The sequence below is a fragment of the Bos indicus genome, chromosome X (assembly GCF_029378745.1).
Source record: "Bos indicus isolate NIAB-ARS_2022 breed Sahiwal x Tharparkar chromosome X, NIAB-ARS_B.indTharparkar_mat_pri_1.0, whole genome shotgun sequence".
Taxonomy (NCBI): domain Eukaryota; kingdom Metazoa; phylum Chordata; class Mammalia; order Artiodactyla; family Bovidae; genus Bos; species Bos indicus.
In genome coordinates this window covers 9,238,316-9,254,731 of record NC_091789.1, presented here as the reverse complement: position 1 = coordinate 9,254,731, position 16,416 = coordinate 9,238,316, and the positions used below count along the sequence as shown (strand labels likewise).

At 37.5% G+C, this 16,416-nt stretch overlaps 1 protein-coding gene across 5 annotated transcripts in view; it reads left to right on the top strand.

Moving 5' to 3' along the window:
* TENM1 (teneurin transmembrane protein 1) overlaps positions 1-16,416 on the top strand; it is a 909,292-nt gene that overhangs the window by 338,792 nt on the left and 554,084 nt on the right. For 4 of the 5 annotated variants that reach the window (XM_070784168.1, XM_070784167.1, XM_070784165.1 and 1 more), the window contains exons 5-6: positions 7,283-7,543; positions 9,395-9,451. In XM_070784168.1, coding sequence (XP_070640269.1) covers positions 7,283-7,543; positions 9,395-9,451 — 318 coding nt within the window. The remainder of the gene's footprint in view (positions 1-7,282; positions 7,544-9,394; positions 9,452-16,416) is intronic. The other variant, XM_070784169.1, reaches the window with a different exon arrangement.

Below are 16,416 nucleotides of genomic sequence, written 5' to 3'. Positions count from 1 at the left end.
AGTCCATTTATTACTCCTGTGCCCTAGAAAAGGCTGATGAGGCCTGAGCAGAAAAATAAAGGTCAGGTCTGGGTGGTGTACCTTTATTACTCTGTTGTCATTTGGACCTTTAAAAAGGCTCTCTGTGAAAATTGCCAAAGGACATGAAATGGTCCTGTTAACTCACTGTTCAGGGCCTAGTGTAGTACTGTGGATTTGATAAAGCTTTTTCACAAAGTAAGAGAAGAAGACGTTAAATTGGGCTAATTTTCGAAGACTAGGAAAAATCAGAGAAGTCTATTTTGTTTTGTTTTCGACTTGAAATTGAGTGGGTGTTCAGCAGAACTGTGTTTAAGTAAACTTACATGAACTGATTAGTTTGACAATTTGATATCATTTTCCTTTCAAAGTCCCGAAACAGAAATATAAAATGGTACCCAGTTGTGAAAATTATTTGCCTCCTGTCTGGTGTTGATCCTTTCTACCTTCTTCTCTCCCTCCCCATCTCTCTCCCTCCTTCCTTCTGCCTTCCTTCCTTATTCCCTCTTTCCCTCTTTTTTTTTTCTATCCTTCCTTCCCTTCTTCATATTTCTTGCTGAAGACTATAATAACTCATTGAAAATTTCCCTAGAGCCAGGAATGAGTTACTAGTGGCTGTGTAGTATTTTTTAATTGTGTGAATTTTTATTCACTGTGCCATAGAGTGGTGATGGTTTAGTTGCTAAATTGTGTCCAACTCTTATGACCCCCATGGACTGTAGCCCGCCAGGCTAATTTGTCCATGGGATTTCCAATGCATTGCCATAGAGTAATTTTTGTAATAGCCACGTTCATAAACTGATGATTTCATGTTTCATGAGGAACTATTTACTAAATTGATTTTTTACATGATATGGCTTATGTACTCTGTTTATCAATAATCTTACAATTCACAATGGATACCTAGGCTGTATCAATGCTTTAACATAGTAAGACTTGTAATCATGACAAGATCTTACTTAGCTAATGTGACTGATTATCCTTCACAGTAGAAATATAACTAGCACCTTGACCCATAGAACCACTAATACTTTTCCCATTTGAAAATATTAACCATTTCACATTTTGCACTAACAGCCTTAAGTTATAGTTAACAGAATTTTATTACAAGAGAGTTTACCTAGAGATTTGTTTCTAGTTGGACCTGAACATTTTGCAAATGAGGAAACTGAGGCCCCAAGATATTAATTGACTTATCTAAAAATCACATGGCTAATTAATAACACCTGTCTTTGCATATAGTCCATAAGGCTTGTTATGAATTACAGTAATTAAGGATAATAATTTTATGACCTCTCTCTCTCTTTCTTATTTTGGAAGTAGAGTAAATTCTTTGGAAGTTATATTCCAAATCACTCAGGTCATGGCTAAGATTTATCACCCTTTTTGACTTCCAATGATTTATTTGGAGTGCGATGTCCTAAAGCTCCATTTTTAGAGGAAGTGTGGATAGGTAGAATTGAAAGAAAAATAAAGTCTTGAGCTTATCAGAAACTCAGAAATGGCATTTCTAGAAAAATGCTGATATAAATAACCATTACTCTCTCTTTCAAGTCTTGATAAATGACTTCTTCAGGCTGAACACCTGAAGATCAATCCCTAGATTCATAAAGAATATATAGTAGTTCATTTTATTCAGTATGTTTTAGAATTTTTAAAAAATCATTAACTCATTAGCATTAATAGAGACCTATGTGATTCTGCATTGGAGAAGGAAATGGCAACCCACTCCATTCTATCACTTTCTATCACTGCAGGTAGGTTTGCATTTATAGAATTTTATTTAAATGGAAACATGCAGTACATACACCTTCTGTTGGTCTTTTTTTTTTCACTCACCATAATTATTTTGAGGTCCATGCATCGTATTATATATCAAATGTTCTTTTTTTTTTTAACTGAGTAGTATTCCACAGTATGTACATACCACATGATTCATCCTATTAGCTATTTATGGACACTTGGGTTGTTTCTAATTTTTAGCTGTTACTTAGTGAAGTTTCTCAGTGTTCTTGCCTGGAGAATCCCAGGGACCGGGGAGCCTGGTGAGCTGCCGTCTATGGGGTCGCACAGAGTCAGACACGACTGAAGCGACTTAGCAGCAGCAGCAGCAGCATAGTGATTCTGCAAGGAGATCCAACCAGTCCATTCTAAAGGACATCAGTCCTGGGTGTTCTTTGGAAGGAATGATGCTAAAGTTGAAACTCCAGTACTTTGGCCACCTCATACGAACAGTTGACTCATTGGAAAAGACTCTAATGCTGGGGGGAATTGGGGACAGGAGGAAAAGGGGATGACAGAGGATGAGATGGCTGGATGGCATCACCAACTTGATGGACATGAGTTTGAGTGAACTCCGGGAGTTGGTGATGGATGGGGAGGACTGGCGTGCTGCAGTTTATGAGGTCGCAAAGAGTCGGACACAACTGAGTGACTGAACTGAACTGATAGTGATTCTTCATGCCAGATCCACTCAACTTAGTCTCATGATTCCCAACTACAGAATGTTCCCTTAGCCGCTGAAAGCTCATCAGTGATCAGTTTCATCTTTAGTTTCCCCTCTAAAACTGACTTTCAACTCTTATGTTCCTTACGAAAAAAATGCTCCCAAGAGGATCAATGACAAATCATGAGTCACTTAGCCTTGAGTGCCTCTTAGCTTATAAGTAAGCAGAACAGCATTTTGAATACCTTTCTGTTCATTATTACATGTACTTTCTACCACTAGGAGGAAAAAAGCTGAGCCTCCTTCTGGCTCAGAGACCCTTGGCTCCACTTGTGAAAACTAAGGGGTTCTTCAGTCTCCTAACTCTCTATCGTATGGTCTTATCGTTGTTGTTGTTTAGTCCCTAAGTCATGTCCAGCTCTTTTGCAACCCCATGGATTACAGCCTACTAGCCTCCTCTGTCCATTGGATTTTCCAGGCAAGAGTACTGAAGTGGGTTACCATTTCCTCCTCCAGGGAATCTTTCTGACCCAGGGATTAAACCCATGTCTCCTGCTTGGCAGGTGGATTCTTTACCACTGAGCCACCTCGGAAGCCCATCTTATGGAGTACAATGCACTGAAAAAAACAATAAGTATAGAGGTATAACTGAAGTAACGATAAACTACACAAACGTAAAGTGTACAATCTGGTAAACTTTGGTATGCATACACATGTGTGACTATTGCCACAGTCAAGATGGCAGAGGTTTAGATATCCCAAAGGTATCTTTGTGCCCCTTTGTTCCCTATTTCTTCCTTACTTTCTTCCCCTAGACATAACCACTGATTGGCTTTCTATCACTGCAGGTAGGTTTGCATTTATAGAATTTTATTTAAATGGAAACATGCAGTACATACACCTTCTGTTGGTCTTTTTTTTTTTCACTCACCATAATTATTTTGAGGTCCATGCATCGTATTATATATCAAATGTTCTTTTTTTTTTTTAACTGAGTAGTATTCCACAGTATGTACATACCACATGATTCATCCTATTAGCTATTCATGGACACTTGGGTTGTTTCTAATTTTTAGCTGTTACTGAGTAAAGTTTCTGAACAATCTCATACAGGTGTTTGTGTAGACAGTAATTTTTATTTCTTTGTGATAAATGTCCCAAAGTACCTTGTTCTCCTGTTAAATTTAGCTTTACCTCTTTAGGAAGCTGCCAGATTATTTTCCAAAGTGATTGTACCATTTGACTTTCTTACCAGCAGTGTATGTAGTTGATCCACAGCTGATGTGATCAGAACTTTTGAACCATTCTGGTAGGTCTGTAGTGGTATCTCATTATAGTTTTAGTTTGTACTTTCCTAATAACTAATGATGTTGAACATCTTTTCATTTGTTTGTTCCTTCCTGTATCTTTCTCTGTGAATTTTCTCTTTGAATCTCTTGCCCATTTTAAAAACTGATTTCAACTCTTTATTAATCTGCTCAGATTTGTCTCCTACAAGGCTGCAAAATCGTTTTTCCTTTCAATCAGAATTAAATACATGTTCATAAGGCCTACATACATCATTCACTTGGGATCCTCTTTGTCTGTTTACTCCTGAAATGTAGTTTCTCATGTTGCCAGTCTATCCATTTACATCTTAGATATTCTAAGATTGTACTTACATTTCTCTTGTGGCTAGCTTTTTGGTAAGAATAGATCTATACTAAATCCAATTGAACTTTATCTTCTCTTGGGAAAAAGTAGTATTTTAGGTAACAAGGTTATATGTGCAAGGTTAAAAACATCCACTTATGGTGCCTTGTAAGTGCTTTTATAGAAAGTACATCCTATGGGAATTTTGAATACCACCAAGACATTTGTGCTTTTAAGGAAATAATTTACAATGGTAACATTGATTTCAAGAAAGGGAAGTGAGGCTGTTCAATGAATATCATTTACTGTAAATAAGTGAAACTTTTCCTTTTCTTTCTTATTTATTTAACTTTTTTCTTTATCATCAGAAAACAGGCAGCTGATAGCTTACTTGGATTGTTACTTTTGAAAGTTACATATTGGTAAGGAAGTATACTTTTATCTGACTGTGTTTAAGGGAATGTGGTGTTTAGTCTTTGCATTCAAATCATTGTTCTAATAGAAATCTTACATAATTTTATACCACTTTTCCTTAGATGGGAACAAATCCACATTCAAATTTCTTTTTGAATGGGGGGAAAATCACTTTAACAAAGAGGGATTCTGCTTACATCCATCAGTGGTTATTTTAAAAGAACTTTTCTATTATTTTATTATCTGAAGTGACAAATTAGCTTTCTATTTTTATTTGCTCATCCTTTTCCAATGAATGTCTTTAATATGACTCAGATGTGTATATTAAAATCTTTGGAAAGTCACATCTCATACATCATTGTATGAGTGAAAATAAATGAAGGTTTGTGCTTTTAAAAGTAAATTCTGGAATTAATGCCCTGAATCCATGCAAATAGATGGGAGGGGGGCACTTCAGAGTAATTCAGTTCAATAATTTTCTTGCTGGTGTCCAAATAGAATTTGAATTGTTGCAAAATCTTTGGTAATGCCACAGTAAGATTGCTCTCTGACTTCTCCCATTTTCCTAGCTCCCACTGATTTCTAAGAAAACTGTAGGGAAGAAGTTTTCAAAGTATGGTCCCTGGGCAAATTGCATAAGCCTTTACCTGTGAACTTGTGAGAAATGCAGATTCTTTAGCTCTACCACAGACCAGCTGAATAAGACATTGAAACAGGTTGGGGGAGGGCAGGCACAGCAACCTGTTTCTTGACAAACCTTTCAGGTGATTCTGAAGCATGCAGAAGTTTGGGAACCACTAGTCTAGGGGAAGGAAGGAAGTTGTGAATCCAGGCCAAAATAAACTTCGTGAACCAAGCTGACAGGCCTAGATAAACTTCATGAACCAAACTGACAGGTTCATGACAAGGTTGCTGCAGCAACAACTACACAGGATTGGATAGCTTTGTGAAAGTAAGAGGCATGAATACTAACTGATCACAGTGTTCTAGATCACTAAGATTTATATTGGGAAAGATGGATTTTTACGTTTAGCCTTATGTCGAGGAAAAGCCCAGTTTCATAAGGTTTTGTGTATGACGTGGAAACCATGCCTATTTTTTTAAACATCACTCCTTTGGAATTTAGAAAATTTTGGTAGAAAAACAGAATTACTCTTAAAGACATTCATCACAAAAATGATAAGCAACATCCTCAACAGTGATGAATAACCCTGAAAAAATTTATAATTGACTTTCCCTAATACAATATAGTAGCTTTATTTGCCTGCAACATGTTTCACAGAACATGGTGCTGGACACCTAATGGCTATTGAATAAGCATTAAGATTTGATTTGTTAAACCCTCGTTTGACAATTACATGTCACACACACACAAAATAGACATTTAGAAACCCTGTTTGTGTTCTGTACTCGTCTTTCTAGAAGAGTCAGTTTAAATTGGTCTAAATATGGTCAGTCTAAATTCTAGCACTTTCTGTATTCAAAGAATTAAATTCATTTTAGGGTTTGCATTTTATTGATATGTGCTAAGGATTAGATGCACTCAGTTAAGCTTCTTCCTGGCCAAATGACATACCCTGTCTCTGATGTCAGTCTGAGAAAATCCTATATAGTGTACAACATCCCCGGATTACCTTATCTAAGTATTACATGGACATTGCAGATGATATGTCTTGGCATGTGGTCATTTTTCATTAACTTATTAAGGTCTGTTAAAGCATCTTTCCCCCTTTTTGACACTTTGCCATAAGTGAATGCAAAATCGACTATAAAACTGAATGAATGCCTGATATCCATGCAGTAAGTTGATGACACTTCCTTGGTGTCCAGCAGACATCAATTGCAGATGTTCTAGGAAAAAGGGCTCTGTTGCTACCCAACATTGGCTATGGACAGTGCTGTCTGTCCTCTGGCCTTTATTTTCCTCAACTGTAGACAGAGGGGATTCATTATATCATCTCTAAGATCCTAAATATTTTATGATTCTAAGGCTTAGGGGAAGTTTGGTGCTGGGGGGGCGGGGGGCGGGATCCAACCCTCAAAGCACTGCTGAGTTATAATCTACGATTGAAAGATTTTATGTATTTCTTGAAAGAATGAATGAAACAGAATAACTAGCATAAAGTCAGCCTCGATATTCTTTGGAGACAACAGGAAATAGTGATATTAGGTACTCATAATTTTACAGTTTAGACTAATGTGTTTGGGAAAAATACTTTTGAAAAGTATATTTAATCTTAATGCTTTTTCCTCACAGTTTTCACATTGAATTATGTATTCTTAACTCTAAGGTATATGAAATACTTAGAAAAGGCAATAATTTTAATATTTTAAGCATAGGTGTGCTCTGACGATCATATATATTCTTCCTAGAAGAGAAATATCTTTTAAAGGACAGCTCTCTGCACTTTATACTCCCCTGTACTCACTTATTTCATTACATTTGTGTAATCTAAAATTGTAGCTATAAAGCTATGTGGGGCATGCTTTTGCCAGAACCTTGTAAGAATCAACAGGAGCATAATTTTAAGCTGCTGCTGCTGCTAAGTCACTTCAGTCATGTCCGACTCTGTGCGACCCCATAATTTTAAGCTACAGAAGCGCAAAATAAGCACAGAATCCTAGCTACCAGAAATAAAATGGCCAGAATTCTAACTTTGCAAAGACATAAATACTAACAATGGAGGAATGGAACATAAGGACAAAAAAGTAGAATTTGACCAGGTATTTGTTTCCTTCTAAATTTTTCCTCTGAACTTTGTTTCTTCTCAGAGATGGAATTCTGTGAGACTCCTCACACTCTGTGCTCTGGCTACCAGACAGACATGCACAGTGTTTCCCGGCATGGCTACCAACTAGAGATGGGATCTGATGTGGACACGGAGACAGAAGGCGCTGCCTCCCCTGACCATGCGCTGAGAATGTGGATCCGGGGGATGAAATCAGAGCATAGTTCCTGTTTGTCCAGCCGGGCCAACTCCGCATTGTCCTTGACTGACACTGACCATGAAAGGAAGTCTGATGGAGAGAACGGTAATATAACCACCTATATTAATAGTTTATGGAAAACCCAGAGAGAATGTAGGTTTTAGCCTTTGATTTGTTTTTTCTTCCTTATATCTGATACCTTTCATTTCCTATACAAAATGAAAATGCAGGGTCCCATGGACAAGGCATGTACCTAAGTATCAGGCAAATAGACACATTCATTTACAATAATAAATAAAGTACTTTTTATTTCTGGTTCTTCCCCCAAGGGAAATCAATCTTATATCATCAGCAATATTGTGCATGTCTTATTCATCACTCACCTTTTATTTTCATCTTTATTTTCTAGTACAATGCTAGTGATATTTATTTTAGAAGTACTCATTTCATGTATTTTGACTTTGTATCAATATATGAACAATGAGGCGAACAGCTGTATAGCCAAGCCTATTTTGTATGTGTTTTCTATTTTGATTCAGATTAACCTGTCAAGTGTACAGACAAAGGCAAAGTAACCAGATTAGGCTGAAATGATTAAAAAAAAACAACAAAGTGAATTACCATCAGCCATTTGCCAGACAATAAGTAATAAGGGCAGTATCATTAAATTGTAATTATGTATTATTGTCTTAAAACTTTTAGAAATGGAAAAGTTTTTGTCACTTTGATTTGTTGGGAAGAGGTTAATTTGTTTTGTTTCCTGCTTTTCTATCCCTACAAAAGAACAAAGTCCTTTCATAAAAATCACATTAATGCTTATTAAACACATTATCTACTCTTCTCATCATTCTGTTTGTCTGTATTTCATAGGTCCCATCAGTGGGGACCTGGTCTGTCAGCAGTGGCTAATTAGTATTTTCTCAGGTACCAGAGAGGTAGCCAACAGCCCTGTACCTGCAGTTCTTTCTGTTCTGTCCTCCTCTGCCTCCCCCAGCCCAGAGGGGACATTGGCCACAAAGATATAATCAGGAATGACATTTGTCCACTAGTTAGAATATCATTTCCTAAATGAGAGGCCATTACACTTTGTAATATCACCAAATATCCTTGATGGTCTGGATATTTTAGGTTTATTTTCATGTTTGTATATATGCAATGCTGAATTTGACCAAGAGTATGGAGGAGGTAAAGTGTGGAAGTGAGAAAGGAATCTACTTGATCTCTGTCATGCATATTCATGTAAGTGAAGCAGCAGTAGCATGGATGTTGGGAAACCCTGCACTGGTCCCTAAAGTTTTCTGGGCTTTAACTATCAAACCAGAAAAATAACAACCAAATTTATGTGACATCAGGTAATAGAGGAGCTCCTCTATTTCCAAGACTTCTTGTTCTCCCTTATCTCACCACCCACGCACATGCGTAAGTCCACAGTCATGTCTGACTCTGTACAACCCCATGGACTGTAGCCCACCAGACTCCTCTGTGCATGAAATTTTCCAGACAAGAATACTGGAGTGGGTTGCCATTTCCCATTCCAGGGTATCTTCCCAACCCAGGGATAGAACCCACATCTCCTGCATTTGCAGGCAGATTCTTTACCACTGAGCCACCTAGGAAGCCCTCACACCTCACAAAAGGAATATATGCTAAGTTCACTGGGCTGAAACATTAAAAGAAAAGACTTCCCCTAGGCTCAACCATTCTTCTACTCCTGCAAGACCCTAAGTCTGGGGTTTCTTCTGGGGTGACGAAACTACTCTGGAATTAGATAGTGATAATAATTCCACAACTCTGAAAATACTAAAAGCCACTTTAGGAGTGTGAACATTATGGTATGTGAATCGTATTTTGATTGAATCTATTATTTAAAAAATAATATTGGACGAAGAGTAAAGATTGAAGAATCCCAGATGAGTTGAACAAGGATTAATTAGTAAAAAATATTTGCTACTACAGGTTTTAAATTCTCTCCTGTTTGCTGTGACATGGAGGCTCAAGCTGGGTCTACTCAAGGCAAGTGTTTCCAAATATTTGATGACAAATTGTTTTTACCTCACCCCATCTCTGACAACCAGCCTGCACAGTTCAACCCTGCCAACAACACACAGGCCTGGTTCATTAACCTGTCAAAGATTAGTTTATTGGTAGCTTGTTGGTTTGTTTTCCTCTGGAAGATTTCATGGGTATGTGTTGATGGTAACAGTGAGGAGGTGAGGGAGGAGCTGAGGACAAAGACAAGATTTAAGGTTGAATAGAGAAACACTGATTTAGCATGAGAGTAGAGATTTAAATCAGGTATGGTTGGTTTTGGCCTCATGACTTTCTACATCATCTATGGTTTTTTGCATGACTCTAGCCATTGATTTAGTATAGTTTAGATACTGTCATAACTTCACAATGCCACCTGGCAAATGGCCTTGGGCTTTTCCTTCCAATGCTCTGGCTTGGCTTAAGAATCACACTACAGCCCTGTCCCTGTTGTCAATTATAAATAACACCTTCAAATGAAGGAAATGCCATTCATTCTTTTCTGTAGACCTGTTGTCATTCTTCAGTGAGGGGACACTGATGTCCTTTTACTTTTGCCTTCATTGTGCTCACTGGCTTTGCCCCTTTGCAGAGGGATACTTAAAACAATATTTATAAATGATTTTGATGAAAATCAAGTACTTTGCGAGATGGGGAACCCTCACATCTGACCACAGGACAATGACTCAAAATTTGTTAGCAACTGGGGGAAATGTATCAGGGGGAAGATGTATTAGAATCAGTTTTAGCAAAATGCACATTATCCTACCCCACCATGAGAACTGCTTACTGTGATGAGCCACTGTATGTACTGTATTCATGTGCCATATCCCTGGGAGGTTTGGGGAACTTTCGGGAATGTTTGGGGCTGTACAGCTTCATTTCGCCTTCTGTCTAATCAGCCATCTACCTTGGTCATGTAACACTATTTACTGAGACCGAGTTAGAAGACTCAGGAGTAAAGGATATGTGTCCTGTCTTTTTCTTTACAGGTTTATCTCCCTTATGGTTTATTTCAGAAATTGGATAGGGTACCACAAAATTGGGCAGGACTGCCAAGGTAAAAAGTGATCCAGTCTGCTAAAAACTAGTGTAAATGCCAGCCTCTTTTGGCCCAATGTATACCTCCAAAGAGGATTCAATAGAGCATAGTGATAAATAGTTTGTACTGTGAAGCCAGACTTAGATTTAAATCCCAGCTTAGATTTAAATCCCAGCTGTGTGATATTGGGAAAGTTGTATAATGTTTCTGTGCCTGAATTTCATCATCTGTTAAACCAGGAGGATATTACTATCTACCTCTAAGATTTTGTGATCACTGAATAAATGAATGTATATAAAGGATAGCAGTTGTGTCATATAAGTATAGTCAGAATGTTCATTATTCTTATTGATCAGTACTTCATAATTTCCAAATACACTTTTAATATCTTTATCTCATTTCATCCTCATGACCCATCTATAGAATGATTCTATTGTTTCAGCATTTTACATAGGAGGAAGACTTAAAACAGCAATTTAGAAACAAGTTAGCTAAATACAATTGATTGTTTTCAAATAGCCAGACTTTTTAGCTCCTTTGACTCATGTATGAATATAAGACATGAACAACTTTATTCAGTTAGATAGAGTTCTGTAAGTTTTACTCTGCTCCTGCTAGCAATTTTCAGTAAGGAGTATAAAATTTCGAATCTTATTTATGACCTTGTGTAAGATTTTACCAATTTAGATTCCATAAATTTTCAATAAGTGATAACCAGGCCTGGCCTGCCTTCAGCATTTCCATAGATTCTTACAGAGGAGGTTTGAGTTGAGATGAGAGTGTAAATGGTTTTTCTAAAAGCATGTTAATTTGAAAAAAACAAGTTATTTTCAATGAATTGAACTTAATGTTTGTGTGCAAATATTGCTATTTATTTCTCATTGATCTCCTGCATTCATGAAAGCAGGCCTGGTAGGGAATCTATTCTAGTAATTTGAGTTTGTCTATACTATGTTTGAAAAGAGTAAAATAGCTTAAAATTTTTAGGATTTATATGCTTCACAACCTAAGACTCCATGCCACTCCATCCATGTGCTTCAGTTAGTGTCAATGACATTTTATTTTGTTTCTGTCTTCCTATATATTCTGATTTTTAGATTATTGATGATGCAATGATATAATATCATGGGGTTGATTTGGGATGATTTAAGCTTCACTCCTATAAATTTGGGAGAGAAGTGAAAGTAGGGGAATTTGTTAATTTGAGTAGGTTTTTCAACTGGGAAAGATTTGAGATGCAGTTTCAAAGACACTTTGAATTCTATTCATCCTAGGCTATTATGACTTGCATTTTCTACTTATATTTCTGAAATTATGTCTGTAAGGACTTATTTCTTTCATTTAATTAATTAGTCAAGCCTTTCAAAATATTTATATTTTTTTCTCACTTTTGTAAACTCTGTTTGGTTACCCTTAATTGAATTGAAGTTTCCAATATGCTTTAAGCCATGAAAAATTAAAATAAATAACCTTTACTTTCCGAATGAAACCAACTGAGAGGTCTGAAGCACAGGGAAGGGAGAGCAGCAGGTAACAGAAGAGAATGTGGTTTCTTGGCTTTTAGAGGACAGTCAGAACACTAATGCACTTTATTTCCATTCCCTCAGATATGTCCTAAGTAAACTCTTTGTTGTGTATTGATGCTTAATCATCTGTTAGGAAAACTGCAGATTTACTCAAATCAGCTTCATCCTGAGGCCCATAAGCAGGAAACTTTGATATCAGTCACAAAGCTTTATTCATTTTACCCCTTTTCTACTCCCATTTCACATTACTACCAGTGTAACTATTCATTGTAGCCTAATACTTGAGTTGTTTATCTTCTGTCTTCAAAATGGTTTTTAATAAGTACTAGACGGGAAGCTACTTGAAGACAGAGCCTGGTTTATTCACTGTTTTTTCTTAAGGACTTAGCCACTGAATCTAGAGAACAATAGGTACTAAAAAATGAAGAATATACTTTACTCTTTGGGATTCCCTGGTAGATCAGTCAGTAAAGAATCCACCGACAATGCAGGAGACTGGCTAAAATACGTAGGAGATGAGGGTTTGATCCCTAAATCAGGAATTTCCCTAGGGGGAAGGACATGGCAACCCACTCCAGTATTCTTGCCTGGGAAATCCCATGGACAGAGAAGCCTGGCAGGCTATAATCGATGGACTTGCAAGAGTTGGACATGACAGCAACTAAACCACCACCACCACCATGCTTTACTCTAAAAGTTAAAACTGAGAGATAATATATTTTGTAGTTCTCGAAATAGAAATGTTGCGTGCATGTTCAATTGCTCAGTTGTGTCCAAATCTTTGTGATCCCATGAACTGTAGCCCGCCAGGCTCCTCTGTTCATGGGATTTTCCAGGCAAGAATACTGGAGTGGGTAGCCATTCCCTTCCCCAGGAGATCTTCCCAACCCAGGGATCAAACCCACATTTCTTGTATCTCCCACATTGGCAGGCAGATTCTTTACCAACTATGCCACTTGGGAAGCCCTTAATAGAAATGCTGCAGTGAATCAAACCTCTTGTCATCTAACACACGACTCTACCTCTGACAGGTAATATAGTGGGCTTTTCTTAGAAGAACTTGGCAGGCCTACTTGAGCATTAACATCAGTGATTAGAGTGTTTCTCAATAATGATATTTGACTCTACATTAGGTTGAAGAAAAAAAACTATATTAGCAGCTAAATTTGAGTAATCAATTTCCAGGAATGTGTTTTTCACATGTGGCCTAAATGAAACATTTGGATTAGAAAACGTCAAAGTGCTTATCAAGGTGCTAAATAGAAGGAAATAGTTAAAGAAAGGCATTTTTAACCTGTAATAATGTCACAAAGAAATTACTATGGCTACGCGCTTGTTGTTAATGATATTTCTGTGTAAACAGTATTTATTGAGCAACTACTCTTTGCCAGGCTCTGTATTGGAGAGTGTGCTGTGCTGGGCCTAGTCACTCAGTCGTGTCTGACTGTTTGTGACCCCATGGACTGCAGCCCTCCAGGCTCCTCTGTCCATGGGGATTTTCCAGGCAAGAATACTGGAGAGGGTACCATGCTCTCCTCCAGGGGATCTTCCCAACCCAGGGATCAAACCCAGGCCTCCCGCATTGCAGGCGGATTCTTTACCACCTGAGCCACAAGGGAAGCCCGTATTGGAGACTGGGGATATATAAAAGATGACCACTACACAACTTTCACTCTCTCAGAATTTACAGTCTAGAGGACAATAATGATGCCCTATGAGTTAGAATTGTTTATTATTCCTTATTGTTATTGCAGGTAACAGAAACCAACTTGAGCTAACTTAAACCTAAAAAAGCAAATTTATAAAATGGGGCATGTGAATGCTTCATGGGACAAGGACAAAAGAAGGAACTAGATTAGAAGAATTGCCTGTTCCTTTGCCTCTTGCTTCTGCATCCATTTCCTTCAATCCTGTCTCTGTAGATTTACTTTCTCTAAATCTCCATCCACAAAGCAAGCATAAAACCTGGCAAAGATTTCCCCAGTTTATATTTCTTATGTTCGGGAAAGAAGTTGAGATTAACTGGATATTTTTCAATGCCATTTCTAAATTCCAGTGAGATAGAATACTTTTCCCAGCTTGAGTCAGATGTCTACCACTGGTCCCATCAGCTACAACCAGGGAGTAAATTTAGGAATACACATGTAGCTTTTGGGGAACCCACCCACTGGATTCTTGGAGCAGTTTGCAATGCAGGTGGTCAGAGTCAAGTGGGCATATATACCTAAAGAAGTCTACTGGAGACAATGAAGGCTAAGTGTAATATAATTTAGAACCATAATAAAAAATATGTGCAGCTTGCTGTGAGAACACAAGGGATGTGAATTCATTTGTCAAAGTAAAAATTATTATATTAGTGCAATCTAAATAAACATTGTTCTGATGGTGAGTGATTAAGTAAATGGATTGTGGTGTAAGATAGTCCTACGTTTGTACCATGGTTCTGTATCTTAACTCTGTGTGTCCTTGGACAAGTAATTAAAGGTTTCCAGGTCTTAGTTTGCTTGTCTGTCAAATGGAAACATTACCTATTTCCATTTTTGTGTGTGAGGATTAAATGGGAAAATGAATATATAGCACCTTACAGTTTGCCTGTTATATATTAAATGCTCAATACATCTTAGTGTGGTTATTTGTTACACAAAAAGAATTTATTATGCATGTATTGTGGGGTAGATGCTCCAGGGTAAAGTCTCTTTTATCAAGGATTTACCAGGCATACAATGTGGCTTCTGAAACATCTGGTATCCCAGGAAACTCTAGTCTAGCAGAACTCAGCCCACTTTCTCATTTCCTTGCACTTTTCTTACTTTAAATAATATATCATTTTGAGAGTGAAGGTGAAAGTGTTAGTCGCTCAGTCCTGTCCAACTCTTTGTGACCCCACAGACTGTAGCCCACCAGATTCCTCTGTCCATGGAATTCTCCAGGCAAAAATACTGGAATGGGTCGCCATTTCCTTCTCCAGGGGATCTTTCTGACCCAGGGATCAAACCCAGGTCTCTCGCATTGCAGGCAGATTCTTTACCATCTGAGCCACCAGGGGATATATCATTTTAATAGCCAACAATCTTGTTCTGCGAAGTAGAGGCGACTGAGAGGAAATTCAGTGAAGCAGTTCAGACCTGGCTGAGGGTTAAATCCATACTATTGTATTTCCTACTGTCACTGGAGTAGCCCCTTAAGATAGAGCTGGGATTTCAACTACTCAGAGGCCTTGTTGATTTCCATGATTGTTGGGCAGCTGAGCTCCCTATGCAGTGCTTGGAACTTTACAGGTAGCAGATTATCTGATACAATCCCATGATAGCCAAAAAATCCATTAATACTACTCCCCATTGCTTCTTAGTGCATATGGCAGAAACCTGGTAATATACCATGTGCTATCAATAAACACCATACCATCATAGCCATGCATTTGTCATTCTCAGAACCTGAGTTGCTCCATCAGAACAGCAGGAGTGGTGAAAAAATAGCTAGCCTAACACCTGAGTTTCTTGAATGACATATAATAGTTTATGCCAAAATAAGGAGTTATTCCTTCTGATGTTTGACCATGTGGGGTCATTCATGTGCAATTAATGAAAGGAATTTGTTTATTTTACATTTCTTTCTTTTGCTTTTTTGTTTTCCCCTGCTAGTGTAAGTTATACAGGACACTTCCACAGCAATGTAAACAGTTCCTCAGGAACCATCTGAATGTCAAAGGAAGTGTGTGAAACAATGCAATGACTTGGTAATAGCTTCGACAGAAGCCCTGCCATATAACTGACATCCTAATGGCTCTGGTGGACCCATTAGACATGTATAAGACAGTGCAGTTGACTTTGTAATGGCTCCTTTGGAAACGTTACACGATCAGAGGAAGAGTGTAAGTCATTGGGATTACTTGATCTGTGGGTGAGACACTTCTGGGATGACTGTGGTACTCTTACAATTGAGAACAGATTTGATGATACTGAAATTTCAAGTCATTATAAAATTAGATATTTTAATTTTAGTATTAAAAGTAATACTTTTTTTAGTATTAAAGTAGTATCAACTGATGTTTTAAAAATTAAAACAGTAAAAGCATGTTTAAAGTGAAAAATCTTTCTTCTTTATGCTTCTATATAAAATATAGAAGTCACAGGATCACAAATATTCCATCCTTCACCTGCAAGAAAATAAAAATTATCAACTGGCATATAAGTCTTTTAGGTAATATTATAACTTTGGGAAATACACAGATAGGACTTCCAATTGTGTCAGCAAGACAAAAAATTATCAAGCCATTCTTGAGAGGTAACAGTGTTAACAGTATCTTATATATAATTCCCCCCAAATGTTCTGTATATATACAAATGGGATAACATAAAATTTAAAAAATCAATAACTTTTTT